Consider the following 26,175-nt stretch of genomic DNA (forward strand, 5'->3'; position numbering starts at 1 on the left):
TGGGACAAGACAATCAGAACGGCCGACCGATAACACGCGGGGTCGACAAAGTCCGGAGGGGTGAACAAGTAGGCCGGTCGCTGAAGACGTAGGAGTGAATATGGCAGCTGGCGCGCGATCCGGGAGAGGCTGTCTCCCTTATTGTCGACCAGGGGTGAATCGACGGGCGGATGAGAGGGAACAGAGAGAAGTGGTGGTGAACGCAATGTGACATTTGCCGGGATTGGCGACTGGATTGGAAGTGAGTGCCTGGGTGGGCCTCCAACTTTAGTTACTGCCGACTACCAAGAGCCGCTAAACCAACCCGTGCAATTGCCCCATTCGGAAGGGCGTGGGCGGCGCTGAGCAGCTGCCGCGCAGCAGACAGTGTTTAGATGAAACGACCCATGATCGTGACAGCTCTGCGGTGGCACCTACCGGCAAGCTCAGCATATCCCCATGTACAGTACCTTAACCTTACCGGAACTCCGATACCCGCCCCAATGGCCCCGAACTGGGCTTGAGGTCTGGACCTGATTCAAGTGGATGTACCGTACCCGAGCTCACCACCGGGACTTAGACGCTTGCTGGCATCGATCAGCGTGTCAGGCGGCACCAGAGAATTTTACTATGGAGTGCCTAAACTCGGGAAGAGCTAGCATCTTATCAGCCCTACCCGTAAATGACTTCCCGTCGTCCACTGGAGGTCCCCAGCGGATCGCCACGAGACGGGCCGCTGCCCCTCCTGGGTTCCCTGACGTCAGATGTTGCGAGGGACCCCCGTTCCAGTGTAAGTACCAAAGATGCTGCTGCCGCTAGTGCTGTTTCTAAGTATATGATGACATAGCTGCGAACCGGATAAAGTATGTAGCCCGCTGGCCAGAGTCCTTACATCATGATCTGAGCATCATCAGTTGCGTAAGCTGAATGTAGATAATGCCGTGATAACTCTCTCCGCGCGGCCACCCTCGTAAACAGATGCTTCTGCTTGAGCTCAGGCAACCGAAACCTACCAGACAATCCTACTATTAAAAGAAAAAGACCATCATGGCTCAGCAATCCACCGAAGCCTCTGCCAAACATCCCGACCCGTACAAGGAGGCCAACCTTGACACCGGGGTGTCGTTGGAGCAGAAGATCCACGACCTCAGCAGTTTCATGTCACGCTGCAAGTTTGGCATGATGACCACTCGCGATGCCACATCTGGAAACTTGGTGTCCAGGTGCATGGCACTGGCAGCCCAAGTAAGCCTTGGCCCGGGATCCCCGACAAGAAGAGATCATTATATCGCTAACGCTATGGGCAGGAAACTGGTGGCATCGATCTTCTGTTCCACACCAACACCGAATCCGGAAAAACTGATGATCTAGCCAATGATTCCCACATCAATATCAGCTTCCTGAACTACGCCGGCGAGTGGGCGTCGGTCAGTGGCTTTGCCAACGTCGTCGTTGACCGGTCCCTCGTCAAGAAGCATTACAGCCCCGATCTGAAGGCTTGGTTGGGAGACCTGGGAGATGGGATTCATGACGGAAGTGAGAATGATCCCCGCATAGGGATCATTCGTGTCAAGATGACCACGGCCCATTATTGCATTTCCTCTAAGACCATGATTGGCCAAATGGCCGAGATCGCCCATGGAACTGTGACGGGAAAGCCGGCCGCGGTGAACAAGATGCGCGAAATCAGCGAGGCGGAGGTCAAGGAATGGAGAGCGTCGCATTAAGAGCTTCTTCTACTGTTTCTTCCTGTCAACCTGGGAAATCTGTGCTGAGAAAGTATCGTGAATCGGGCATGGTCAATGGTTAGCAACGAGCTAGAATGCGCATTCTGGGAATTGAGTTTCTTGATCTTGTCAAGCTGGCGCCGTCTTCTCATTGCTTGCCCTGATACTCGGATTTCCATATCCTGTCCCAGGTCTCCTTATTTACAGCAAACTCCCGGACGAACTCGTGCTCGAGTTCATGTGTTCTCCTTCCTAGGAGCACCAGACTGTGTAGCGGGGGTCCAAGCAGGTCATCTGCATCGCAGAGCTCCCTGAGTGTGCCGGCGACAAACTTCTCCGTCTTGCCGCCAACCCGAGCAGCACCGATTGCCAAACTATCAGGACCATAGACACCCTCTCCCTTCTCCTCTTCGATCTCGAGCATCTGCTTCGCGCAAGTGCCAACAGACATGTAGCGCGGCGGCTCATAGATCTTCCTCCCGCGGGCCATGTTCTCGAGGCTCTGTTCCTTGACCTTTATATCCAACAGTACGAGCGTGTGCAGGCCGATCCCCCTGTTCTCCTTGATCCGGTCGTAGAAGCTCGCGGGCCTCCAACCCTCGGTAAAGAACACCATGCTGACCGTCTGGCCAAAGTTGTACAGTTGCAAACCCGCCGCGCCGATTCCCGACATGATGGATGCGTTCGGGACTGTCCGCACGGAGATGCCGAGCTCACGCGCCCGAAGAACTAGGTCTGTGTGCGTGGTCGCACCGAAGGGGTCCCCCACGACGAGGAAGGCAACATCAACAGTGTCGGCGTCGCGCAGAATCTCGTCGCTGTTGGACTCGACCATCTCGCGGTCGGCGACCACAATTGAGCGACCATAGTAGGATTCCTACTGTGTATTAGCGTTAGCCCAAACCGTGGTATGGGGAGAGAGGGCACGGCGTACGAGGACAGATTGGTCCACGAGGAGGATGCTGGTGTAAGCCTCGAGATACACCCGCGAAGCCTTCTTGACAATCTCCAGGCCCTTGACGGTGATATCCGTCTCGTCTGAGAGACCGAGGCCTACTAGATAAAGCATCTTGACTGCCGAGCGGGGAGATCGAAGTTATGCCCCGTAGAGACTTGGAAAGGGAGCGAAGAGGTTTTGATGGCGGGGCAGAGATAAGATAGCACGTTCATCGTCCAGGGTGGGACATAGGTGTTCCCCACTACCCCGCCAACAGTCGGAGCTGTTACTTGTTACCTGACCTTACAATTCTCTGACTCTCGGGGAATTAATATAGATTCTCCGTCAGCGTGTTGTTCTTTCATGTGGCTGCTTTACCTCGCCTGATATACCCAGGTTACAATGAAAACAAGAGAATAGGAATCGAAGAGATAGGAAATAGATGTCAGTTCGAAACTTGACCTCCCCTGAATGGAATTGTGTCAATCGGTTGCAAGGATGTTTTATTGGTAGAGTTGCTTGGCTCGTCCGGCTGGTCAAAGCTGCCCCTCCAAAATTCGGAAGCTCCAAGGATCGACCGCTAGCGCTCCCACTCCCCCCGGGCTGATTACTCTCCAAACAACAAATCAACGATTAACATCATGTCTAATAAAGGCTCTGCGTACGGCCAGGCGGCCGGCGATACCGACTTTAGGAAGAAGTACGACCTGGACGAATATGCCGCGAAAGCCAAGGAGCGGGAAGCCGCTGAGAAGGAGGAGCGCAAGGCGCGATGGGAAGCCAAGATGGCGGGCAAGAAGTACTACAAGCCCATGGACGGAAGCGAAACGCTCACGACGGCCCGCAACGCGACCCAAGACTTCAGCAAGCTCGTCGGCACGTCGACCCTAGTGCCTGCGGGCGCCGGCGTGGGCAAGCGCGGGCGCGGAGCCGGCTTCTACTGCGAGGCATGCGACTTGACATTCAAAGACAACCTCCAATGGGTGGAGCACACGAACAGCATGCAGCACCAGCGGAATATCGGCGCTACGGGCGAGGTACGCAAGGCCACGGCGGAGGACGTGCACGCGCGCATCGAGGCCTTGTGGCAGCGGGAGCAGGAGCGCAAGAAGGAGCAGATCATCTCGCTACACGAGAGATTAGCAGTCCGCAAGGAGGAGGAAGAGAAGGAGAGGGAAGAGAAGCGGCGGAAGCGGAAAGAAGCAGAGGAGCGGAGAAGACTAGACAAAGAGACGGCAGCTAAAGTCAAGACAGAATACGGCGAGGATGTCCGGATCGAGGGCGAGCACGATGAAGACGACATGATGGCTGCCATGGGATTCACGGGATTTGGTAGCACCGCCAAAAAGTGAGCCACCACAAGCTGTGCTTTGATAGTGTTGGACAAGGGCCACAAAGATACCAAGCATGGGCAGGAGTTTGGAGTCTGAACGAGTTGCGCACATGTGTATTGTACTAGTATCGCTTTGAGCGAAGATAAACCATTTTTCTCCTTTTCATTCTGCTTCTGCGTTTTGTATTACTTGTTCTGTCTCTTCAACCTATTTTCTTTTCTTTCTGTTTTTCGTTCATATCCCTTGGGCGACCCAACACGCCTTGACATTGTTCATGCTACAGTTGTCAGTATGTACTGTACATCTGACATTACTACATGCGCTCCCAGTAAACGGGACGCCCCACCCCAGGCACGAAGCCGTAGCATTTCGTGGAACCCCGCCGCGCCGCATCCGCTTTGGTCGGTTGCTTTGACCGATGTGGCCATTATCGCGGACGCCTTTCCCGAACAAACAGCTCTAGGAAATTCTTGATTCTCTCGTCGTCCCCTTATTCTCGTTACCTTTGAACACCACAAAGCACCCCTAGCCGCATATCCGTGGATCGTATTAGAAACCGCATCGTCGACCGCTCTTCACCTCGCCGCGAATCACGACAAAGCGCCGTACCCAACCTCGTCGCTAATTTGCGTCCACTTTCCGAGAGTGGAATAGGAAGCAACCTTATAGGAGGAGAAGAGGCGGACATTCCCAAATCGCCAACTATGGCCAGTTCGGTGGCTGCCGCATCTTTGCTTGCACGGCAACTCAAGCAGATGCAGACGGCGAAGGACCTACCGGGCATCTCCTGCGGTTTGGTCAAAGACGACAACATCTTTGAGTGGGAAGTCATGTTGATGATTAGCGACGAGTGCAAATACTATGGAGGTAATGTCCGGTGCTCCGCGCGCCAAGGTGATAGTTGCTATTTTCCCCTATTCCCTAGCTAATAGCCTTTCCTCTGGCAGGAGGCAACTTCCGCGCGCACCTGTCGTTTCCCCCGACCTACCCGCACATGCCGCCCAAGCTAGTCTTCCAGTCGCCAGTCCCGTTCCACCCAAACATCTACCCTAATGGCGAGCTGTGCATCAGTATCCTGCACCCGCCCGAGGAGGACAAGTACGGCTACGAGGCGGCCAGCGAGCGCTGGAGCCCCGTGCAGACCCCCGAGACGATCCTCCTTAGCGTCATCAGTCTGTTTGAGGACCCCAATGACGAGAGCCCCGCAAATGTCGAGGCGGCGCGGCTGCTGCGTGAGGAGAGGGCGGGCACCAACAAGGACTTTCGGCGGCGTTGCCGGAAATGTGTAAGGGAGAGCCTGGGGGAGGATTGAGCTGTGGGATAGCCAGAGGGGTTGTGAGTGAAGAGATAATGGGTATCAAAATTGGATGGCGTTGGGGGTGGGGAGATTTTACGCTTTGGAACAGGCGATGGGGTCTGATGGCAGGTTATGCTCGGTGTTAGCATATCTGCATGATTCTCCCAGAAGAGACCACAATGGGTTAATCGGCGACGCACCGAGCAGTAGCACATATTGCACGTGTAATCTCCACATATAACTCAATAATTTGCCCTCACAATCAAACGCTTCACGATACCAGCCCCATAACCGCCCCGACCTTGGAATCCCACTCCTCATCCCACCGTCTACTCCCCTCCCGAACCGCCCCCTTCCTCAGACTCTCCAACTCCGCTTTGCCCCCATCCCCCAACAGGCGCACCAAAATCTCCGCCAATTCCTCCGCCGTCTCAAATCCCCTCCCGTTCTCCCCCTCCCTCACCAGCTCCCCAAAGCTCTCATACCTCGAGTACGCCGCCACCGGCAGGCCGGCGCCGAACATGTCGACCACCTTCATGGGCAGGTCCACGCCGGAGCTGCTCATGTGCAGACAGATGCCCAGCTCCGCGCAGGCCAGCAGGGCAGCGTAGTCGGGGAACGGCAGGAACGCCGTGGCGACCTTCACGTTGGGGAGCCGGCCCGCCCTCGTCAGCTCGGCGATGCGCCGCAGGTACGTCTCCTTTTGCGGGCCCTTGCCGGTGATGACCGCGAGGACGGGCTTGGCGTCGGCGGCGGGCGACGCGGCGTACCGCACGAGCGCGTCCAGGAGCAGGGAGAAGTCCTCGTCCGGGGTCCAGCTGGTGCTGCTGACGACGAGGCGCATGTCGCCGTTGACGAGGAGGCGGACGAAGGGTTGCTCGGCCTCCGGGAGCACGCGGGCGAGGATCTCGGCTCTTGCTGACGGGGAGCTGAGCGGCCGGAAGATGGCGGCCGGGCGGTCGTGCACGGCCATCATGGGCTGCGCGATGTTGTACGGGGGCCTGCGCAGCTGCCGCGCCATGGCGTTGGTCACAGTCAGGTGGAGGTGGCCCAGGCGGCCGAAGTAGCATTCGTAGAGCTTGGAGAGGGCGACGAGCGGGTGGTTGGCGCCCCGCGTCCCTGAAAGGATGGTCCAGCCGTAATTGTGCCAGTCGATTATGAGCTTGCTCTTGCGCAGGTAGGATACCAGGCTAGCGACGGCGAGGGTGGGGATGGAAGGGGGGTTCTGCACGAGGATCCATTGCGCTGGCGGCAGCCCGTGGGCGAGGAGACGGGTGAGGTGGTAGATCTGGTAGATAACCTTCCAGGGCGCAAATACGATGAAGGGAATGGACGGTGGCCTGCGTGGAGGAACCGGCAGGGAGTTGATGGTGATGTTGGGGTTGTCCCGCAAGTCGGGATGAGGTAAACTCTCTATGCTGCGAATCAGCAAGACCGAGGTGTGCTTCGTATTACAACGACCTAGCTTACCGAGGTACCCTATCAAATTCACTTTCCCTCCATGTTTGGCGATGCTCAGGGCGTGGTACGTCATGCGCGGACTGCGGCCAATGTCACCGAGGACGAGGACATGGACGGAAACACATCTCTCGGACGACCCCGCTGGGGGCTCATTGTACTCGGTTAGACCTAGAATTGAGTACGCAGCAAGCGCTATTAGGCCGAAGAAACAAAGAAGCAGGAAGTATATCAAGATTAAGAACATCGTAGTATTACAGGGCGCCTCGGGTTCGATGTGGAAGCTGTCGGTTTTGAACAGCTGTCATCCGCGCTGGTCTGCTGGAATTGCACAACTTGCGGCACTGAGCGCTCGGTCGGGAAAAAAAAGGCCGGGCTAAGGGTTGCAGGTTACACCTGTCACAGCTACTTCGCCTTGCGATGCACCGGTGTTGAGTCCATCAGCCTTGTCGCGAGCTCGACGATGACGCTGTGAGGCGAGGATTGAGGCTGTCGACAAATTTGACGATTGATATTGCTCCCATATTAACACCGATTATCTGGAACGGGATGGTCACTTCTCCCTGCAGTTGATAACATTGGCGTTGCAGGGGAGTGGCCAGACTGCATGAAAACAGCCAATCACAAATCCGGATCTCAACACTCGATGATAACCTTCCCCACCATAACCAGGTTCAGCTCAGGGGCCAGAATGGGAAGGCGGCGGTCGATGCCGCGACAAGGGGAAATGGGGGAGGGAAACCAGGACACCACAAGCAAGCAACACAATCGTGGCCGACGACGGAGCCGCCATCCCGCGACCACACTCGCTGCTTCTTAGCCCAAGGGCTTCAGGTTGAAACGGATTGCACCGGCCTGGCCAGTCCCAGAAGGCCAGTCAACAAATCAACAAACTGAGGTCGGAATCCGATGTCTTGGTCTTGACAAAAAAGCACATTGCGATCGCAGACTTGGGCGCATTGCGTTTAGGTGAACCATCTACATTCCGGTTCTGCACCAACAATCGACCGAACCTCGACGTTAGAAGCGCCATTGCCGATCCCGAAACTACATCCGACTCGCAAAACGATCCCGGACGGGCCTCCGGCCGGCGACAAGACCGCTACCGCATCGCAGGCCCCTTCTGGGCCAACGATAATCCTTTCGATGCCCATTGAAAAATAAACCTGGGAGAGCCGGCGATTCGACAATCCTTAAACTCGACGTTGCAGCCGTTCTCGCTCGGATAACTATAGGCTCGATTTTCGAACCGCGTCCGGAACAAAATGGCGTCCTACGCGTTGCCGGCGACTACGATACCTCAACATCACCACCATGTCTCTGACCATGGCTGCTCACACTCACATTCGCACTCGCACACATCTTCCTTGACCTCCCTGAGTCCGTCGCGGAGTCGCAAAGATTCGCGGGCCAACGGGGCGCACTCCCATATGCGGAGCCAACAGCGCGATGGCAACCATTCCCCCTATCGTGCAAACTCGAATGTGCCGATGCCGTTGAATCTCTCTTCGGCGCATTGGAGGACCGAGTCAACTCCGGGGGGGAAGCAAGTGGTGACGCCCACAGCTGCCAGTTTTGGCGCGGTTGGCGTATACGAGCCTCCCGCTCCCGCAAGATCGCGGGCCCATTCACATTCACACTCACACCATCACCACGACCATTCGGCCCAGCGCTCGAAGTTCACATCGCTTCTGCTTCAGTATACGTCTAGATGGCCGCTGCTCCACGCAGTGCTGACAGAGAAGGACTCTCGTCGGATATTCTACTTTATGAGGTTCGTAGCAACCCTGCTGTGAACAAGGGACAGATTTTACTAATCCCCTCTTCTACAGCTTGAACTTGTCATTTATGGCCGTGCAAGCGTTCTACGGCTATGTGACGGACTCGCTAGGCCTCCTCAGCGACAGCATACACATGTTCTTTGACTGTGTGGCGCTAGCGATTGGGTTATTTGCCGCCGTCGCGAGCAAGTGGCCCCCTAGTGAAAGATTCCCGTACGGATTCGGCAAGATCGAGACGCTCAGCGGGTTTGGCAACGGCGTGTTCCTGATATTGATCAGCGTTGAGATTATGACCGAGGCGTGCGAGCGGATAATCGAAGGCAGAGAGACGAAACGGCTGGGCGAGCTGTTTATCGTCAGCACGCTTGGATTGGTGGTGAATTTGGTTGGGATGAAGGCCTTTGGGCACCACCATCATGGGCATGACCATGGCCATGGCCATTCCCACGGCTGTAACAGGCATGCCCACGGTCACAGCCACGAGCACTCGCACGATCATGAGCACCACGATAAGAACCATGGCCATGCCCACGGAGCGCATTCTCACGATAATGAGAACATGCACGGCATCTATCTCCACGTGCTGGCTGACACGCTGGGTAGCGCCGCAGTCATCGCTTCGACGATCCTCACGCATTTTTGGAAATGGTCGGGATGGGACCCGCTTGCATCCTTCCTCATCGCCGTCTTGATCCTGCTGTCAGCCCTGCCGCTTGTCAAGTCGTGCGCGCGAAGGCTGCTGCTGACGATCCCTCCTGAGATTGAGTACAACCTGCGCGACACGCTGTCTGGGATAACCGGGCTGCGGGGGGTGATCGGTTACGCGGCGCCTAAGTTCTGGATCGACGACCGGAACGCCGGAGAAGGGGTCCCTGGGAACAAGCTGCTGGGAGTCATGCATGTGGTGGCTGCGAGGGGTGCAGATATGGAGGACGTCCGCGACCGCGTCCGCAACTATCTACTCGGGAATAACATCGATGTTACGTTGCAGGTCGAGCGGGAGGGTGATCCGACCTGCTGGTGCGGAGTGGGACGGAGCGCGCTGTCGCAATTGCACAAGTCGACGAAGAGCGTTAGCATCTTTTAGCGAGGGGAGGTGGGGTCGGTTTAACCGCTTGTATCTTCGGTTTGGTATACAACTTGGATGCTGGATGTCTCTTTGGCTCGTACCGTTTCATGGTTTGGAGAGTCTTTTGGCCTTGCATTTCTCAATGTTGATTGAGCGGCACTGGAGGTGTTGCCCTCCCGCTTCGTTCTGTATGGGCGAGCGCTTACGGCTAGCTGGGATATTGTAGCGTTCGAAGCGAGGAGGGTCACGAATACCCTGTTGTACCTAGCGTTCATGTTGCTAATGACCCTACAGGATGGTAATAGGATTCCGACTTGGCGGATTTTCTTTTCCTGTGCCGACTCTGAGTCAGATGTATCTACCCATCCACTAAAAGTACCGGGAGCATAGTAGCAGCGTCCTACCTCTTCCAAGCGAATCTTGCCTGGTGTGATGGCTGGAGGTCCCGTCAGGCGTCGAGTACCGGAACAGTACAACAGCCCGACCCGTTAACAGGGTTAGGGTTGCTCGACAAATGCGAATGCCGCACTTCCTCTCGCCCAAAATGGCGCATTCACATGCAAATCTATGACGAGGCTTGGCGTCCCTACCTTATTTTTCGCCCTGCATGAGTTGTGCATTCGCACTGCTCGCCATCACGCGGCCCGGTCGCAAGAGCCGTCGCCCAGTCGATGCCAATTGGCTGGGAAATTCAGGCCTTTGCCTGCAGCCTCATCCATCCGTCCGGTTGCGTGGCATGCATATTGGCGTCAGAAGACGCCAGACCCCTCTGACGAAGATTGTAGCCACCTGCCCCTCAATGATGCCGAGGATCGATTCTGCAATTGCCGCCGTACCCCACGCCCAGCCCAGCCTGAACCCAAGGATCCACAAAGGGTTGCGGGAACGCTTGCTGTGAAGCTGGCCAAGGGTCCCTTTGGCTAAGCGAACGGGCACATAGCTCTTCAAGGAGGGAGCAGTTTGAACGGGTACACAGTAAGAAGCCGAACGACCGAGGGAGGCTGAAATAGATAGGATGAGGGGTAACAGTAGCCGGGACTGTCTAGCTCTCGATTCTGGCTTTTGCCCCTGGCAAGGAGCGGCGGCTCAGATGCTTTCAGCTCCAGTCAAAAGAACACAAAGGACATAAATTTTCGTATCCTTATATGTACATAGAAGAACGCGAATTAACCTGAGGCTGAGAACGAGGTTCTTGGCGTAAATCACCGAGTTCTTTCGAGGATCTGGGGTCTGCCAACGAAACAAAGGCGGGGCTTCCTTTTTGCCGAGGCTCTATCAAGTCCGGGCGGGTGACGTCCGTGGCTGAACGCTTGCCGTCGGCCGAGACTCTCAAAAACCCGCGCGTGAGCAACGGTCAAAATCACCTCCTCGCAACACCGGTTCCAACCGTGCAGCGCTAAATCGAACTGTCATTCAACTCTCCGCCAGATACGGCCCCGGTTCTGCTACGAGGATAATCAACACGTCTGCCACATCACCGATCGCTGTTGCGCTGGGGAAAGAGTTGCGCATAGGGACATCGCAGGACCGAAACTCTAAACCACTCGTCGGAACTCCGTCCCCTCCGTAGGACCGGTCTCTAAAACCGCTCTTTTTGCCCCTCCTCTTTCCCCTAATACCGCCCTTTCAGACACACAATCGCAATGTCTTCGACACCATCACGGTCGCAGACGACGCTGCCCAGCGTTGTCGCTGAGAAGCTTCCCCACATCCCCGAAACCAAGGACGAGCTCAAGGCAGAAATCAAAGCTGAGGCAAAAGCAGCAGCGTCCACGGGCCTGGCACAACTACGATCATTTGTTGCGGGGGGTTTCGGCGGCGTGTGCGCCGTTATCGTCGGGCATCCCTTTGACCTAGTCAAGGTGCGGCTGCAAACCGCCGAGAAGGGCGTCTACTCGAGCGCAATCGATGTAGTTAAGAAGAGCGTGGCTAAAGATGGTCTGCGGCGGGGTCTCTATGCGGGTGTGAGCGCGCCGCTCGTGGGTGTGACGCCCATGTGTGAGTCTCACTTGTGTTTGCACTCGTCCCCTCCGTCCCTGCCCACAGAACACAACTAATCCCCTTCTTCTCTTCAGTCGCCGTCTCCTTCTGGGGTTACGATCTCGGCAAGTCCATCGTCCGCTCCACCAGCACGGTCGCCCCCGACGGCAACCTCTCGATCGCGCAAATCTCAGCCGCCGGCTTCTTCTCGGCCATCCCCATGACGGCCATCACGGCCCCCTTTGAGCGCGTCAAGGTCATCCTCCAAGTACAAGGCCAGAAGAAGCTCGCCCCCGGCGAGAAACCAAAGTACTCGGGCGGCGTCGACGTGGTCCGGCAGCTCTACAAGGAAGGCGGCGTGCGCTCCGTGTTCCGCGGCTCGGCCGCCACGTTGGCGCGCGACGGGCCCGGCTCGGCCGCCTACTTCGCCGCCTACGAGTACATCAAGAGGACGCTGACGCCGCGGGATCCCGTCACGGGCGAGGTCAGCGGTAAGCTCAGCCTGACGGCCGTCACCTGCGCGGGCGCCGCGGCGGGCGTGGCCATGTGGACTCCCGTGTTCCCCATCGACACGGTCAAGAGCAGGCTGCAGACGGCCGAGGGCAACGTGACGATCGGCGGCGTCGTGCGCGGCCTGTACAGCCAGGGCGGCCTCCGCGCCTTCTTCCCCGGCTTCGGCCCCGCGCTGGCGAGGGCCGTGCCCGCCAACGCCGCCACCTTCTTGGGCGTCGAGCTCGCCCACCAGGCTATGAACAAGGTGTTTAACTAATCAACCGAGCAAGGGTGGCGGAGGCTGTTAGGGTTGTACACTGTTGCATATAGATAGACCTTCATGGGTTTTCTTTTTCTCGTCGCTCGCAGCGCGGGGCTCGCTTCTTGGGTATGGGTTGGTAATCTTTCCATTGACGGATTCCGTGTTCCCGTTGTTGTAAAATGTCGTCGGATATCCAGAGCGGCCGGAGTCGGGGTGTTGCATTGGAAGTTTTATTTTTACGTTGTTCTAGACTTGGAGCGTCTTGGTCCGTTTCGCCGGCGCGGTGTCGCTCCGTCTTGGAACTTCACATCCCGCCGATTTGTGCCAGATACATGAACCCCTGGGCAGCTAGACCAAATTCCTCGGCAGCAATCATTGTTAGGAGATTTACAACTCCGCGAAATAACGATCACCCCTCGCTTTTTGAGGTAGTGATACATGCCGCTTGTCCCGAATCCGCTCCCTCTTCCTACAACCCCCTTTTTCAGCCCCCTTTTTCAACCACCTGTCCTTCCCCTCCCAATCAACTCAGAAACTTGCCCCCGCACGCACCGCACACCCCTTCCCCGACGAGCTTCCTCACCTCATCCCCCCCGGACTCGGCCATCTTGGCCACCAGCACCTCGGCCCTCATGGTGCGGAGCCCGCACGCCCCGCAGCTGCGCGTGCCGCCCGGCGTCTGCACCGCCAGCCCCGACGTCGCGCACGTCCCGAAGAAGTGGCCCTTCTCGCACCCGCTCAGGCTGCCCTTGCGTATGTTCATCCGGGCCCCGCACAGGTCGCATATCTGGTTCTCGAGCGCCGGGGCGAACATGCGGCGGAGCTTTGCGGTGTTGTTATTGCTGCTGCTGCTGCTGCTGCTGGTGGTGTTGTTGTTGTTGGTGTTGTCATGTTGGGGAGCGGTGGATGTGGCCGGATAGTAATGTATCCCCGGGACTTCTGGGCCGCCGCCGTAGAGGTACTCGAAGAGTTTTGCTTCGGTTGTGAGGTGCGAGTTGATGTCGGGAGTAACCACGGGTGTATCCATGACCTGCGGGTCGATGAGTTGGTCGTTCCCGTGGTCGATCGACGGGTTCTGGCCCTGCCGCTGAAGCTGCCGGTGCCGGCGCCGGCGCGGTTTGTGGCCAAACAGGACGCTTGACCGCACCGTGTGCCAGCCCCCTCGCTCTGGGTGTTGCGTGCTGTGGGAGCTGGCGAGAACGGCAGCCACCCCGCCGCCCGGTGAGAGAGTCAGGCCGTGGAGGCGGTAGCGGTACGGGTGGATTTCGGGGATCTCGACGATCTGGTTATATCCTAAACCGGCGTCGATGTTCTCATCATCGTCCGAGTCCATGCCCAGATCGTCCGCATCAAGGTCCCCTTCGTCGTCGTTATCAGACCCCGAACCTGACCCGCCGTCAGAGTCACTTTCTCCAGTATAATTGCGTTTCAGATGCATATCGACAGGGACCAAGACTTCGAGCTTCTGCGCGATAGAGCGGACCCATTGTGGGCGAGCGTCTACAGTGGGATCGCTGGGAGGAGGGACGTTGGTCTCAAACCAATCTTTGGTGGTCGGGGTGGCAGACATGCGTATCAGAGTGTACAGTGGAATTGGCGTTGGACGGAGGAAGTCAGGTGGGTGAATGACTAGGTCTGGGAAGGATTAACACAGACCGTTTAATCGAAGAAACGCAGAACAGGGGCACGTACCGACAATGGGATTCTGCGAGACGTGGTCACCATCGTCATAAGCAGTCCCGCAGTCCCAGACAGTATGCTTCTCGTGGTTGTGGTTTGCGTCTCCTGATAGGACAAGCTCAAAAGTTTTGACGTGAAATCCAGTGACGATTAGCCCGCGACACGACTTGACAGGGCCGTGAGTCCAGATCTTTTCCTTGTCAACCTTCACTCGTTAAACGGAGTAGAGCAGAGAGGTTAAAACCTACACCATCCTCAAACTCTACGAATGCGTCGCTCGACAGGTGGAGACATCTTCCATCTATGTCGTTGCTCTCAACCTCCAAGTTCGGCAGCTCGCCCCTGATCCAAGGGTCCTTTACTGTAACCCTCTTGAAGCCGACGTAGTTCCGGTCCGTAAAAGAGAGAACACAAGTACGGGAGCCGTCTGTCTCCAACCAGGGTCCCCAGCGCAGCCCGAAGGACGTGCCGCAAGGGACAAAATCCGGGTCCATTTGCTAATGGCAGTGTGAGTGATGTTCCGTTGGAATAAGATCAAAGTTTGTAGAAGGCGCTTACGTCTTGCGTCGTATGCGGCCCTTCGGCTTTGAAGCGTGCAATTTCACGCACTAGCCAGACAACAGTCTCCCTTGGTTCTATGCGAAACGACAAGTCCCCCTTGGACTTGTTCTCACCTTGCACCGAGACTGACTGGACGCTGATAATTCCCACCTCTTTCACATCGTTGATGGTGGCGAGTAGGGCCTGGCCGGGTCCCATCTCGTGAGCCCAGGAAAAGCCACGGATACACTCGCTGATCTCTGTCTGCTGCCCAGGCACCACTAAACGCTCGCCCACGCCCCAGAGGACGATCCACGAGTTGAGCTCGCGGCGCTGCAACATGCCTTCGTTGGCACGCGGCAGGATGTTTGTGAACGCGCTGCTATCTCCGTACATGGTGAGCGTCCCGGAGCCGGTGAGGACGGCCAGGATGGGCCGACGATTCACCCCGAGGCCGGACGGGGACCAGCCAACGGACACAACGTGGTTCATGCTGCTGCCAACGCCCGTGATTGGGCCATAGCCAGCACCGTAGGGCCGGTTGAACCCGAGGCCGCCAGCCTCGCCATCGCCATCTTCTTCATCATATGCGTCCGAGTCAGTTGATTCATCGCTGCCATCGCCGCTCCCCCCTTCAGTGTTGGCGTCATTGTCAGCGTCGATGGCGCCCTCGTAGGGGAATGGAATCCCCGCGGCCGTGTAGAGCTCTTTATTGACGCGTGGGTCTAAAGGCGGATAGGAAACTGGCATGTGCTTGCTGCCCTCGGAATACTGTGCCCGAAAGGTCTGGTGGTTGTATCTTTGGGGGACCGTACTGTTATCGTACTCTTCACCGTCTGAAGATGACTCTTCACCATTGTCAGGCCACCTCGCGGCCGCCACTGTTCCGTCATGCTCTTCATATAATTGGCGGGTCCGATTCTCTCTACGCCTAGACAGGTCGGGAAATTCGGGCACGAAGATGTGGACTGAGTCGTCGGCAGTGACTGCCAGATCCCCGTCGCAAGAGAATTGGATTGCACGCTTGACAAGCGGTCGCGAATTAAGTGTGATTTCTCGGAGGGGAAGAAACTTGCGCGTTGTCAGACGAGGAATGGGTAAAACTGAAGATGAAGATGCAGCGGCCATTACTCAAGCCAGCAGTGAGACTGGGGGGAGGTAAGATGATAGTGGACTAGGCGACGGGTCTGGGCAATAATGAAGCGATATAAATGCTTCGACGATTTGGTCATCTTGTTTGCTTGCTGCATTCCACTTGGAGCGTTTCCAAAGGCGTTCGAACTGCTTACCCAGAAAGCACCGGGAAGGAGACGGGACCATGAAAGAAAGACTGTTTGGCACAGAGGACTGCCTCGAAGAGAAGCTCACCTTATGCCTGTTGGGTTTGGATGTCGCCATGGTGTAACTGTCCTTCCAGAAGGAGGCTTACATAGCTAGTGGCCCCCTGAAATGACGCCTTCGGGATTCTTGCATTTTCTTTGCGAGAATGTAAACCTCCTATGAACCGATTTTGATGGCGTTGAAAGTCCAAGTTCCACTGCTAGCAATGGCTGCCCCGCTTGAGGACGCGTTTAACCCTAACCCTCTAGGGACAAAAGTCTCCCACGAGCCGTCCGAGGAATTCTTCATTTTGCGCTTACGAGGCGACTTGTTAACAGTAGAGGGTAGATGTCTGGTGACTAAGGTTATCTTTACGTAGTCTCCAGTGCATGCAAACATACATTGCATGAGATAACGTTATTGAAATGTAATTCAGGAATCAATGCTAATAACAAAAAATAAAGACTCTATTCAATAGTACTCTCACCTCCCGAGCCCTTCAAGAAATGAGCTCAATCCCCACAGCAATGCGCAGCCCGCTACTGCCGTAGCCCCGAATATCTTCTTGGTCCACCAGTTCTCATCGGTAAGGGGTTTTGCAGACTGCTTCTTCTTCAGCGTAAGGGGGTGGGCTGTTGACTCGCTCGTGGCGTTCCTGTTCGACGCAGCCTCCTCCTCTTCAGCCTTGCGGTGGAGTGCCGCGATTGTCCTGCTTAGCGAGAGCAGGTCCTCCTCAAGCGTGGTGTTCTTGGCTCCGTCGACCTCGACATCCTGAACATTGCCAAAGAAGTCGGTAACGAGGCGGCTGCGAGCCGCTTCAGCACCGCCGCGGAACAGATCGTACCGCACGCCGGCGTGTGAGTGGATCTTCTCGTACGTGTAGCTATCAAACAGATCCCCCAGGGTCTTCTTGCTGCTAGTGTCACGCACTTCGGTCTCGAGGAACTCGAGGTTGTAGTATGTGTACCGATCGATGACGGCGACTCCAATGTCGTTGTCGGCGTGGTGTGAATACGAAGATTGGTCCAATTCGGATGAGCCCGTCGCAATAATGTTGGGAGAGTACAGCTTACTGTACATGGTGTTGGCCTGGCATGTGTCGATCATGAACAGGATCTCGTGGTATCTGTGGTAGGGAGGGGTCAGCAGCGATACCTCTGAGCTGAGGGGAGGCGCAGAGCTCGCGACCTACCTTTTCTTCTCCCACATCTGCTCAAAGGCGTCCGCCAAATCGAATGCGCCAATTTCCTCGGCATCCTGGAACTTGAGAAACTCGTTTCCGCCATGCCCCGTCATGTACACCAGGATGTTGCTCCGGTCGTCCGTCAAGAGCCTCTTGCTCCGTGGCATCTCATCTCCCACCCGGTCCGTCAGCAGCCGAATAAAGTTCTCCACCGTCACCTCGTACCCCCTGTAGTCCACCTCGATGTTGTCGCCATAGAGGTCGACAGCGCGATCGGCGTTAGAGTAGACGGTCCCGGGGAAGGCATTGCGCGGGTTACAGGCCATGTCGTCGGGAAGCATCAGGATGATCTGCGAGTCGGGGATGCCAAGCCGCTTTACGGTTCGGTAGATGGAGAGAACATTTGCCAAATGCCGGTAGTTGAACCAGAATCGGGACGTACAGACCAACACAGCCCAATTGCTCGTGTGCTCGGCGCCGACAAGTATGGCCGGTCCAAGGAGCGCCGCGCCGAGAAGCGCCGGCAAGGCAAGCAGGCCCGACAGCTTCATCTTTGGTGCGACAACGGCGCGGGCCCGGTAGGTGGATGTTTACAGTTAAAACTTTGGTCACAATCGCGTGCCGAATGCTGCCATCCGGAGTCTCCGAGACTGAGCCGCCGGGCGTGTTGATTTCTGCGATGGTAATTGTCATCTGCTGCGCACTCGCGTTGCCGTCCGGAAGGGTCACGACCCCTAACCGAGAGCACTCTAGCGCTGGTTACATAAGCCTTGCCGTATCCTGACACGTCCGGGGCTGCACAGCAGCATCCATCAGACCCATGTTCAATTGACCCCTGTTTTTCAGACGGATCCGTCGCCATGTGAAACTGCCCAGAGACCCAGAACAGAGAAGGTCACACGCGCAGTCAGCGGGCCGCCGGTAGAACATGTGACCAGTGACGCAGTTCTCCTTTTAGCAGCAAGGCCGTGAGATGACGGTGTTCCTTTTACTGACTTCCTTGGGTGAGGAGACATGCAGCAAGAGGGGAACCCGGGGAGCACGCTGCCCTAGAAGCTGGAGGACTCGGTACTGCCTCGTTTCAGGCCGCGCCATCTCTGCACATCATCAGTTGGCCCCTCCCGGACTGCACTATTAGCTGCCCCAACCCCCAAAGGATCCAACGAGGCAAACCATTTATTCCATCATTGCAGTCCCTCGTGACGCGGTTTGAGCCGACTAACGCTGTAGCCAAGGGCTCGGAGCCAGATATTGGATCTGACGCAGTCAGTACAAGAAGTTTACAGGCACCTCGACAAAAGGTGCTATTCTCCTCGCTCGCTTTGCTTCCCGACTGGAAAATCGAACCCCGCATCCCCCCACGATCCTCTTAGACCCCGGCTCCGTATCCTGGTCGGCAACCCCACTTCGTGCGGGTTGGAGCTCCAACTCCACGGCCATTTCGACGAGCTCGCCAGCTTCATTGGGGCCGGAGCTAGTCAAAAGCAATTCTCTATTACCCTTTTTGCCGGATTTTCGTGTTCATAGCAAGATATATCATCAATCATGGCCCCTCCCGCGTTTCTGTTCGTCGTGAGGTAGGCATCTCCGCAGCAGCCAAGATCGTCCGTCGACGTCATGGCCTAGTACTAAACATCTACAGACACGGATATCGACTCGACGCTGCCGACAAGCAATGGCATCTTTCGTCCCCCGCCCCGTACGACCCACCGCTCACGTATAGCGGCTGGCAACAAGCAAAGAGCTTGGGTGTCAGAATAGCTTCCATTCTCCGCGAGCGAATCCACGAAGATGAGAAGGCAGCCTCGCAAGTCGACGATCCCACAGCACAGCGGAAGCACAAGAGATACAAGGTGGTCCTGCACAGCTCGCCGTTTCTCCGATGCGTACAAACAGCTATCGCCATCAGCGCCGGTCTGGCCCAGGATTCCACCCCGCTTGCCCCCAGGAGCTGCCTGGCCAAATCGCCTTCGCCAGCGTCTACCCAAGATGCCCGACCTAGACCGACCATTAATACTGACGTGCGGAGTACGAATGGCTCCGATGCGGGGCCGGACTCGCAGGTGAAGATACGACGGTCAGTGTTGCGACTTGATGGGTTTCTAGGCGAATGGCTTTCTCCGGGTTACTTTGAGTTGATCACTCCGCCGCCAGGGTCGTTGATGATGATCGCTAGTGCCAAGGCCGATCTCCTCCGGCGCGAGGATTACAGCCATTATCCAACCTTCAGCACCCATAACCACTCAAACTCCCGCAGTCAGCTCTGGAGCCCGGTCACTCGGTCTAGCCCGGGTCCGCCGCCGACCGGCAGCCAGTCGGACTCTTTGGAAAGCATGGACAGCTTAACCAGCACGTTGCCCAGGAGTGCAAGCGTCAGCAGTCACAGTAGCCACAACCAGCGGCCGTCGACGCCGCGGCGAGAGTCGCCGGGCTATGTATCTCCCGTCCCCCACTACGCCGTCAGTAACAACAACACTATCCCCCCGGGATATGTCTCGCACGCCCGGGACGCCTGTGTCGATATCGATTATCAATGGGACTCAACGCGAGGCCCACTGGACTGGGGAGATGGTGGGACCTTCCCGGAAGAGTGGCCAGACATGCACAAGCGGTTCCGCGCAGGAGTGCAGCGCCTGGTGGATTGGTATTCGACAGCCGAGAACCCAACCGAGATGATCACCGCCGTCCCTCGCAAGTTCAGAAAGGAGTCGGCAGATTCCTTCTTGGACGACGCCGAAGATGTGGAAACAGAAGCAGTCGTCATTCTGGTCTCCCACGGAGCCGGCTGCAACGCCCTGATAGGCGCCATCACGCACCAGCCCGTTTTGATGGACGTGGGCATGGCTTCGCTAACCATGGCGGTCCGGAAGCCGAACATACCGAGCCGTGATAACTACAACTCAAATTCTTCCGGTAGTTCCGGAGCCAACCCTCCCATCCACGAACTGTATGATCTCAAGTTATTCGCCAACACCGAACATCTCCGATCTCCCGCGCAAACGCCAACACCGACGCGCCCCCCATCAATAGCGAGCGCGTTCAATGGCCCCCGTGGACGTCACTTATCGTTCTCCGGCCCAACGCACGACTCATCGTGGAACGACGGCTCTGTGAGCAGAAACTCGTCGGCCAACGCCGCGCTGAGCGGTCTCAGAAGGGGCTCGAACAATGCGTCGCCCAGAGCCGCATCGCTTCTCAGCGGCATCACAGTCGGAAGTGGCGTAACGTCGTTTTCTCCGGCAAGACCTAGGATCCTGACGCCAGGACTCTGGTCACCCATCTCGTCGCGAGAAGAAGAGGAAGAGGGCGATGTCTTGCTCCCGAACTTTGCAAATGTAGAGCCGGAAGTTCCCAAGGTGACGGCAGAAAACTCGCGGAGTAGTGCTTCGAACAGTACCGTTGAGATATTTACAGAGACAATAACCGCCGTCTCCGTCGAGTCACCGACAAAGCGAGAGCCGTCTCAGCTTGGTGTTGGACATGGCGGACTTTGGGGCGGCGGGCCGTGCCCTCCGGACGAGGCGGACCGGATGCGAGACCTCAGCTCCACCAAGCGGCGATGGACGGTCACTGAGCGGAGCCAGTAGCACTTGAATTCGGGATTGCATTCCGCAGTGCTCAAATACTCGTGATCATTTATGTTTGTTATCTTGGGTTTACAACATATGGGCAGCATCTCTCTAGGGAAAGCAAGCGCGTACTTACTCACTGCGATACCAGGCGGAGGATGGCCATTCTGGGATATGGATGCGGGGTTTGGATGGGAGGAACATCAAAATGAAGGCAATGACCTCTGGCGGAACAGGACAACAGGTCTACGCGGAGCCGGCGTTGCAGGAAAATCAAAATGCCCCAGAGAGAAAATTAACGGCTTTGATGTTGTCGGTATCGTGCCAAGTCCCTGATGCTCGTGCTCCGACTACATTATGCCTTACACTTCCGGGCCACAAGCCAGTGTGAAGCCGTCGACACCCAGTTACAGTGGCATTGCACACCAGAGTATTGTCCAACTTGCTTCCACGGGTTAATCATATCGCTTGCATCGTCAACTGAGTCGGGCCAGCTGCCGAGCCCCTTCATCCGATCTCTTCTCATCCGATCTCAGATCAGATCATGGGCAACCATAACCCCTTTCACTTCCCCACGTTTGATCGACGCGGCGACCTGCCGGGCCATGTCCGGCCGCAGCCAGAAGCAGCAGGCTTCTAGAAGCCTTACTCGGCTCTCTAGCGCATCCGTTTTTATCCGCCGAGCCTCTGCGACGAGAGACAGCGCAGGCCGAACAGGCTGAAGTTGGAAAAGGTGCTCTGCCCGTTCCCACGAAACTGGAAGAACTGGAATTACGCGGCGGGAAGCGGAAAGGTTCCTTTGAAGATGATCTCGGGATTGCAAATTGCTTGCATATATATATGTATCTCAGCTCGCCCAACTGCTCAAGCGGGAAAGGGAGACAAGACAACTATTGTACGCAGAAAAGAATACAAAGAAAGATTGTCCATGGTATCATTGCCGACCCGTCCCTTACAAAAAATGAGAGAAAGCCCGCCGTCCAACCCAACCCATCCCAGCCAAAACACAATGCCGCCCACCAGCCCAGCCCCGATCCATATCGGGCAAGTTCCAGCAATACCACCCCATCATCATCGTCAATCATTCACCTCATCACTTCATTAACAGACACAGCAGGGAAGAGAGAGAGAGAGAGAGAGAGAGACAGTAATCATCCGCATCAATCCATATCAAAAAAGCTCCCGTTCCTCCTCAGCATCTCCAAATCCACCAACTTCATGACCCGCCCGTCCCACCTCCTCACCAACCCCTCCCCCCAGAGCCACCACACCGTCCCCAGCACGGCCCCGACGACCACCTGCGCGATCCCGATGCCGATGCACACGCCCCTCAGGCCGTCGCGCGAAGCCCACACGGCGCCGGGGAGGGCGAGGACGAAGACGCCGGCGAAGAGCGCCCTCCAGCAGGCGACGCCGGCGGTCATGTCGGCCGTGTTGCGGAGGGCGACGCCGAGGTTGGAGCTGGTGAAGGCGGTGCTGGCGGCGACGGCGGGGCGGGCGGCCGCGTCGAGCGCGTGGGCGCCCGCCGCGAGCAGGCCGAGCACGAAGCTGGCGGCCGCGAGGTTGACGCGCGGCGCGAGGTAGCCGAGCGCGTACACCGACGTGGTCGCCGCCAGGACCGGGTCCTCATCCGGCCGCGGCGTCAGCGCCGACGTGATGTGCAAGCCGAAGGTGAGGATGCCGATGAAGGTGAGCAGCGAGCCCAGGGCGATGGTGGCGACGTGGGTTTTCGGGGTAAAGGTGAGGTTGATTGTGGCGAGGGTGCATTTGGGGAGCGGGAGGTTGACGAAGGGGATTCTTTTGGTCGTTGGGATCGGTGGGATGTGGGAGGCGGTGGCGGCCGTCTTTCGCAGGAAGCGAGGGAGGAGAGAGGAGGCTGCTACTACCGCCGTGGCAAGCAGGAAGGGGGCTGTCAGGAGTGCCCCGATGCTGGATGGCGGGAGGTTGAATGGGAGCGGGCGGAAGAAGAGGGATAGCGAGGCGGTGAGGCCCCAGAGCGCGGCGTGCGGGAGGAGGGAGGCGACGGCGAGGAGGGTTGTCGTCGGCGTGACGAAGGCGCGGGGCGCTTGCAGAAGAGTGGTGAGATCGTACGGGCCGCTGTACGAGTACGGCTTTAGCTTGACGATGTAGTTGTTGAAGGTTTCGAGCGAGAGGGTGCGGCGTGGGGTGATGGGCAGCGAAGCCTTGTATTTGCTGCTGGCGGCGGTTGCCGGGGTCTGGGCGAGGGTATAAGCCCGGTCAAACACGGTTTCTGGTGCGCCTAGCGTAATGGCGGGCACCGCCACCACGAAGAAGGCACTGAGGATCGTGAACTGCAGGCTGAAGCCGGCCTGGTTCTGCGAGGCGACTCCTCCGATCAAGGGAGCCCCCCACGTCGTCGCCACGGCGACGATCGAGTAGATGGCGATGCGGAGACCCCGTTCGTGTTCCTGGCTCGGTCAGCAGATGCGGAATGACGCGTGAGGATGCTCTGGGCTTACAAAGTAAGTGTCCTGGATTGACCCAAGGATGAGGGTGTCAAAGGCACCCCATCCTAGTCCCTGGAACACTCTCGCGGCCATGCACTGAGCATAGCTGCTCGCAACGTTGGTGTTCCATGTCGTGCCAATGAACACTAATAGCAGCGAGGCCAAGTAAAGTGGTCTCTTGCCGCATATCCTCGCGGCCACAAGACAAACGAAGCCTGTAAAAGCCGAAAGAATAAGAGGAACACCAGTTAAGGCTGTAACAGCCGTATATGAAACTTGATAGCTCTCGGCGAGCTGGGCATTAACGGTCATAAATATTGTCTTCATCACACCCGTCATGGCAACCATTAGTAAAAGGGACGCAAAGTTTAGCTCTTTTCTCCACGCAGGCCAGTTCTGGAGAAGGGTCAGCACGGGTTCCAATCGGTCAGGACATTGAACCTACTAAAGGGTCATCAGGATCATCGCTCGGTTGCGGCACCAGCTCGACACGGCTGTACTTCCCCTGGCCATACTTGATAGGCCGCCTGCTCGAAGCAATCGACGTCCAGGATAACCTCTTGGTCGACCCGGGAAATCTCATTGGCGCAGTCGTCCCTGACTTCTGGGTTGCTGCTGTGCCGGGCCGTGTTGGAGGGTTCATCGTTAGAGGCGCCTGCGGTCTAAATGGTGGCGGCCGTGTCGGCGCTGGCTTATTCGGGGCTTCAGAAGGCTGTGCTGTCGGGCGAGATGTATCAATCTTGGACATCGGCCTGGGCGGTAGCGGCCTGTTCGGCGGCTCAGTGGGACTCGGCCCCCGGCCTGCGGTATCCAACTTCAACGGTGCCGGTCGTTTGGGCGACTCTTTTGCTGGAGGCTGCGGCGGAATTGCCATGGTTGGACCTCCTCCCCTCCCCCTTATCTTGTCCTCACTCCCGCCCGGCCGAGCAAACTCGACGTCCAGTTCTTTCTCGAAATCCATGCCCACCCCGCTGCACTTCGTAGTAAAGACTGAATGGCACCTCAACTCGCAGAGGAGGTAGAGTCCAGTGAAGGAATGTCGTCCGTCGTCGCTGTCCAGCAGACGAGACTATGGTTGGCTAGGAGCCGTAAGGAGGGACAGGAGCCGTAAGGGGAGTCAATGATAGTAAGAAAGTGGCTACGATTAGCATTAAAGGAGTGGCTGCCCGCGACTGTGCAGAAGGAGGGTAAGTCAGGCGAGCATTGACCTCACGCTCTTGAGAGTCATGATGGTGGGATGGTCAGCTGCAGTGGAAGCACGCTTGCATGACGGCAACCAGTACGAGAAGAAGACGAGTGAAAATCTCAGGGATGGAGGGAGGGCTACACGGCGATCAAATGCATGATCGAGGTACCCTTGGCGGTGACGACGGTAGACAGCGTTGGGGGTATTCAGAGAATGCGAACGACCTGAAGGGACGGATCCAAGGGATGTCATTGCTGACAGCGCGTTGCGCATGCTGAGAAGAGCAAGCAACCTCCACTGCGGTGCCCCCAACTTGGGGCATGAGGCAACAACGAGATCCGTACTGCAGTACATTCCTGGAGCAGGGATCCCCTCCTTCATGCACCCGGGGCGGACCAGAAAGAGCGGAGGGTGCACCGGGAGCCGGATTCCCGGACCCGCTATTGGCTATTGGTCTGAGCCGTCCACGCGAAATCGGCATCTGGGTGTCAGATCCAAAGGATCTAACCATCGCCCTGGCCCGCCCTGGCCCGTCCTGGCCTCCCCTGTCCCGGTCGGATGGGACGGTGATCAGGCCCGCTATGACCAGGCCGGTGGACTTCCCGCTCGCACTCGTCCCAAGCGAGCGCAGGGGCCAGCAAGAGGCTGAAACCCCAATTGACGCGGGCGGGGTTTGTGCGGTGTGCTCTGTGTGTCTCGGTACTGTCTGTACCTATCCATGATTGGGTTTCTATCGACAAAAAGAGCGTGACGAGATTTTGCTCGGCAGGGATACGGAATGCTTGTCTGGAGAAAATTATCCCGCTGACCTGTACCTTCCCTGGCTTCATCAACGGTCTTCAGGAAGGAGCCTTGTCGTCGAGGACCCGAGGGCGGGGACAAGCCAGTCAGGGCAAAGCGGGGCAGGCACGCTAGCCGGTTGGGCCCCGGGCCTGTCACTTCCCGGTGGGACACGAGCTTCTCCTTACTTTTGCATCGAGCAGTTTTCTGCGCCTTTGGAGCGCCTTTAACTGCGGCTTGCCCGGCTGACTGGGACTCTCCAGCGCGTCTTCACCGCTGAAAATTCTCAATTGGGTCAGCCAGCCATCGCTGCTCCTCTTGGGGAGGGACGCGTTCCTGCGCCATGCCTGGATCGAGGATCGAACTCCAACAGGTGATGCTGCTTGGCGAGTGCGGCCTCCGCCGAGACATCCGGGCTTGCGAATTCGGACGAAAATGCAAAAAAAGAAAGAGAGAACGAAAACTGCCAGACTCAGCGTCCCGATGTGTCAAGATCTGTCGCAATCGGTCAGAAGAAGCATACGTGTAGGCCATGCGTCGTAAAGGTCGACAAGAGCCGATGCCGATGACGTTGGTACAGGGGTGCTGGAAGGGGCTTGGCAGGGGTAAGAGCAGCTCCATCACGAGCGGATTGGTCAGCAAAGCCCAAGCATGGCATCTCGATCCCTCCTAGTGTACAATTCCCTAAGCAGTGCTTCTTCTACAGACAAGAACTCCGATTTGAAGGGGCTCAAGATGTCGTGACTTGACCTAGAAGGTACAGTACCAAGGATCCAGCGAACAACGAACTCACCTGCTACCCCAGCACAGATGGAGGATGGATAGGCCGTCTAAGGTAACTTTACTGAGTCTCATACGCTGGTGGGCAAAAATAGGAACGGCACGACCAAACCCGTTACCAAGGTTTCCGATTGTTTCCTCATGGTTATCAAGGCATATTAGACGTTAGCCCGGCCATCACCTTACCGGGTTTTGGACCAAGTATTACCACACGAGCATGAAGGTGATGAAGCCAGACCATGCGGGACCCTGGAGGCGATCATGCATCACATGTACCCGGCAACGGCTGCCGCCGCCTGATTTCCAGGAATGTGGAAAGCGAGATCCTCGAACCTCTCGATTCCGTAAACTCT

General features: G+C 57.1%; 11 protein-coding genes across 11 annotated transcripts; 6 read left to right on the forward strand and 5 right to left on the reverse strand.

The window, feature by feature from the left end:
- Positions 1–1,026: 1,026 nt before the first annotated feature.
- Positions 1,027–1,706, forward strand: BLI3 (BLI-3 blue-light-inducible Bli-3 protein; the record flags this gene model as incomplete). Its single annotated transcript, XM_071064838.1, has 2 exons — positions 1,027–1,224; positions 1,287–1,706. 2 exons carry the CDS (start codon positions 1,027–1,029, stop codon positions 1,704–1,706), a joined length of 618 nt encoding a protein of 205 aa, XP_070920939.1.
- Positions 1,707–1,854: 148 nt separating this feature from the next.
- DPH5 (diphthine synthase) lies at positions 1,855–2,775 on the reverse strand (the record flags this gene model as incomplete). Its single annotated transcript, XM_071064839.1, has 2 exons — positions 1,855–2,583; positions 2,641–2,775. 2 exons carry the CDS (start codon positions 2,773–2,775, stop codon positions 1,855–1,857), a joined length of 864 nt encoding a protein of 287 aa, XP_070920940.1.
- Positions 2,776–3,284: 509 nt separating this feature from the next.
- On the forward strand, positions 3,285–3,995 carry SNU23 (U4/U6.U5 snRNP associated protein; the record flags this gene model as incomplete). The annotated part of the gene is made up of 1 exon (XM_071064840.1): positions 3,285–3,995. One exon carries the CDS (start codon positions 3,285–3,287, stop codon positions 3,993–3,995), a length of 711 nt encoding a protein of 236 aa, XP_070920941.1.
- Positions 3,996–4,681: 686 nt separating this feature from the next.
- On the forward strand, positions 4,682–5,289 carry ubc15 (Ubiquitin-conjugating enzyme E2 15; the record flags this gene model as incomplete). Its single annotated transcript, XM_071064841.1, has 2 exons — positions 4,682–4,844; positions 4,925–5,289. 2 exons carry the CDS (start codon positions 4,682–4,684, stop codon positions 5,287–5,289), a joined length of 528 nt encoding a protein of 175 aa, XP_070920942.1.
- Positions 5,290–5,545: 256 nt separating this feature from the next.
- ALG1 (mannosyltransferase) lies at positions 5,546–6,979 on the reverse strand (the record flags this gene model as incomplete). The annotated part of the gene is made up of 2 exons (XM_071064842.1): positions 5,546–6,687; positions 6,745–6,979. 2 exons carry the CDS (start codon positions 6,977–6,979, stop codon positions 5,546–5,548), a joined length of 1,377 nt encoding a protein of 458 aa, XP_070920943.1.
- Positions 6,980–7,997: 1,018 nt separating this feature from the next.
- Positions 7,998–9,600, forward strand: MSC2 (Putative zinc transporter msc2; the record flags this gene model as incomplete). Its single annotated transcript, XM_071064843.1, has 2 exons — positions 7,998–8,506; positions 8,565–9,600. The coding sequence occupies 2 exons, from the start codon at positions 7,998–8,000 to the stop codon at positions 9,598–9,600; spliced, it is 1,545 nt and encodes a 514-aa protein (XP_070920944.1).
- A 1,625-nt stretch (positions 9,601–11,225) lies between these two features.
- Positions 11,226–12,331, forward strand: CRC1 (carnitine transporter; the record flags this gene model as incomplete). Its single annotated transcript, XM_071064844.1, has 2 exons — positions 11,226–11,580; positions 11,658–12,331. 2 exons carry the CDS (start codon positions 11,226–11,228, stop codon positions 12,329–12,331), a joined length of 1,029 nt encoding a protein of 342 aa, XP_070920945.1.
- A 508-nt stretch (positions 12,332–12,839) lies between these two features.
- On the reverse strand, positions 12,840–15,934 carry MFIFM68171_09426 (Gpi-anchor transamidase-like protein; the record flags this gene model as incomplete). Its single annotated transcript, XM_071064845.1, has 5 exons — positions 12,840–13,951; positions 14,009–14,186; positions 14,245–14,493; positions 14,555–15,607; positions 15,905–15,934. 5 exons carry the CDS (start codon positions 15,932–15,934, stop codon positions 12,840–12,842), a joined length of 2,622 nt encoding a protein of 873 aa, XP_070920946.1.
- Positions 15,935–16,339: 405 nt separating this feature from the next.
- Positions 16,340–17,590, reverse strand: GPI8 (glycosylphosphatidylinositol anchor biosynthesis; the record flags this gene model as incomplete). The annotated part of the gene is made up of 2 exons (XM_071064846.1): positions 16,340–16,982; positions 17,049–17,590. 2 exons carry the CDS (start codon positions 17,588–17,590, stop codon positions 16,340–16,342), a joined length of 1,185 nt encoding a protein of 394 aa, XP_070920947.1.
- Positions 17,591–18,584: 994 nt separating this feature from the next.
- Positions 18,585–20,626, forward strand: MFIFM68171_09428 (Phosphoglycerate mutase; the record flags this gene model as incomplete). Its single annotated transcript, XM_071064847.1, has 2 exons — positions 18,585–18,616; positions 18,682–20,626. The coding sequence occupies 2 exons, from the start codon at positions 18,585–18,587 to the stop codon at positions 20,624–20,626; spliced, it is 1,977 nt and encodes a 658-aa protein (XP_070920948.1).
- A 1,142-nt stretch (positions 20,627–21,768) lies between these two features.
- MFIFM68171_09429 (Major facilitator superfamily domain-containing protein) lies at positions 21,769–23,950 on the reverse strand (the record flags this gene model as incomplete). Its single annotated transcript, XM_071064848.1, has 3 exons — positions 21,769–23,037; positions 23,089–23,472; positions 23,522–23,950. The coding sequence occupies 3 exons, from the start codon at positions 23,948–23,950 to the stop codon at positions 21,769–21,771; spliced, it is 2,082 nt and encodes a 693-aa protein (XP_070920949.1).
- Between the last annotated feature and the right edge of the window lie 2,225 nt (positions 23,951–26,175).

The sequence above is a fragment of the Madurella fahalii genome (assembly GCF_045866475.1).
Source record: "Madurella fahalii IFM 68171 DNA, scaffold_5, whole genome shotgun sequence".
Taxonomy (NCBI): Eukaryota; Fungi; Ascomycota; class Sordariomycetes; order Sordariales; genus Madurella; species Madurella fahalii.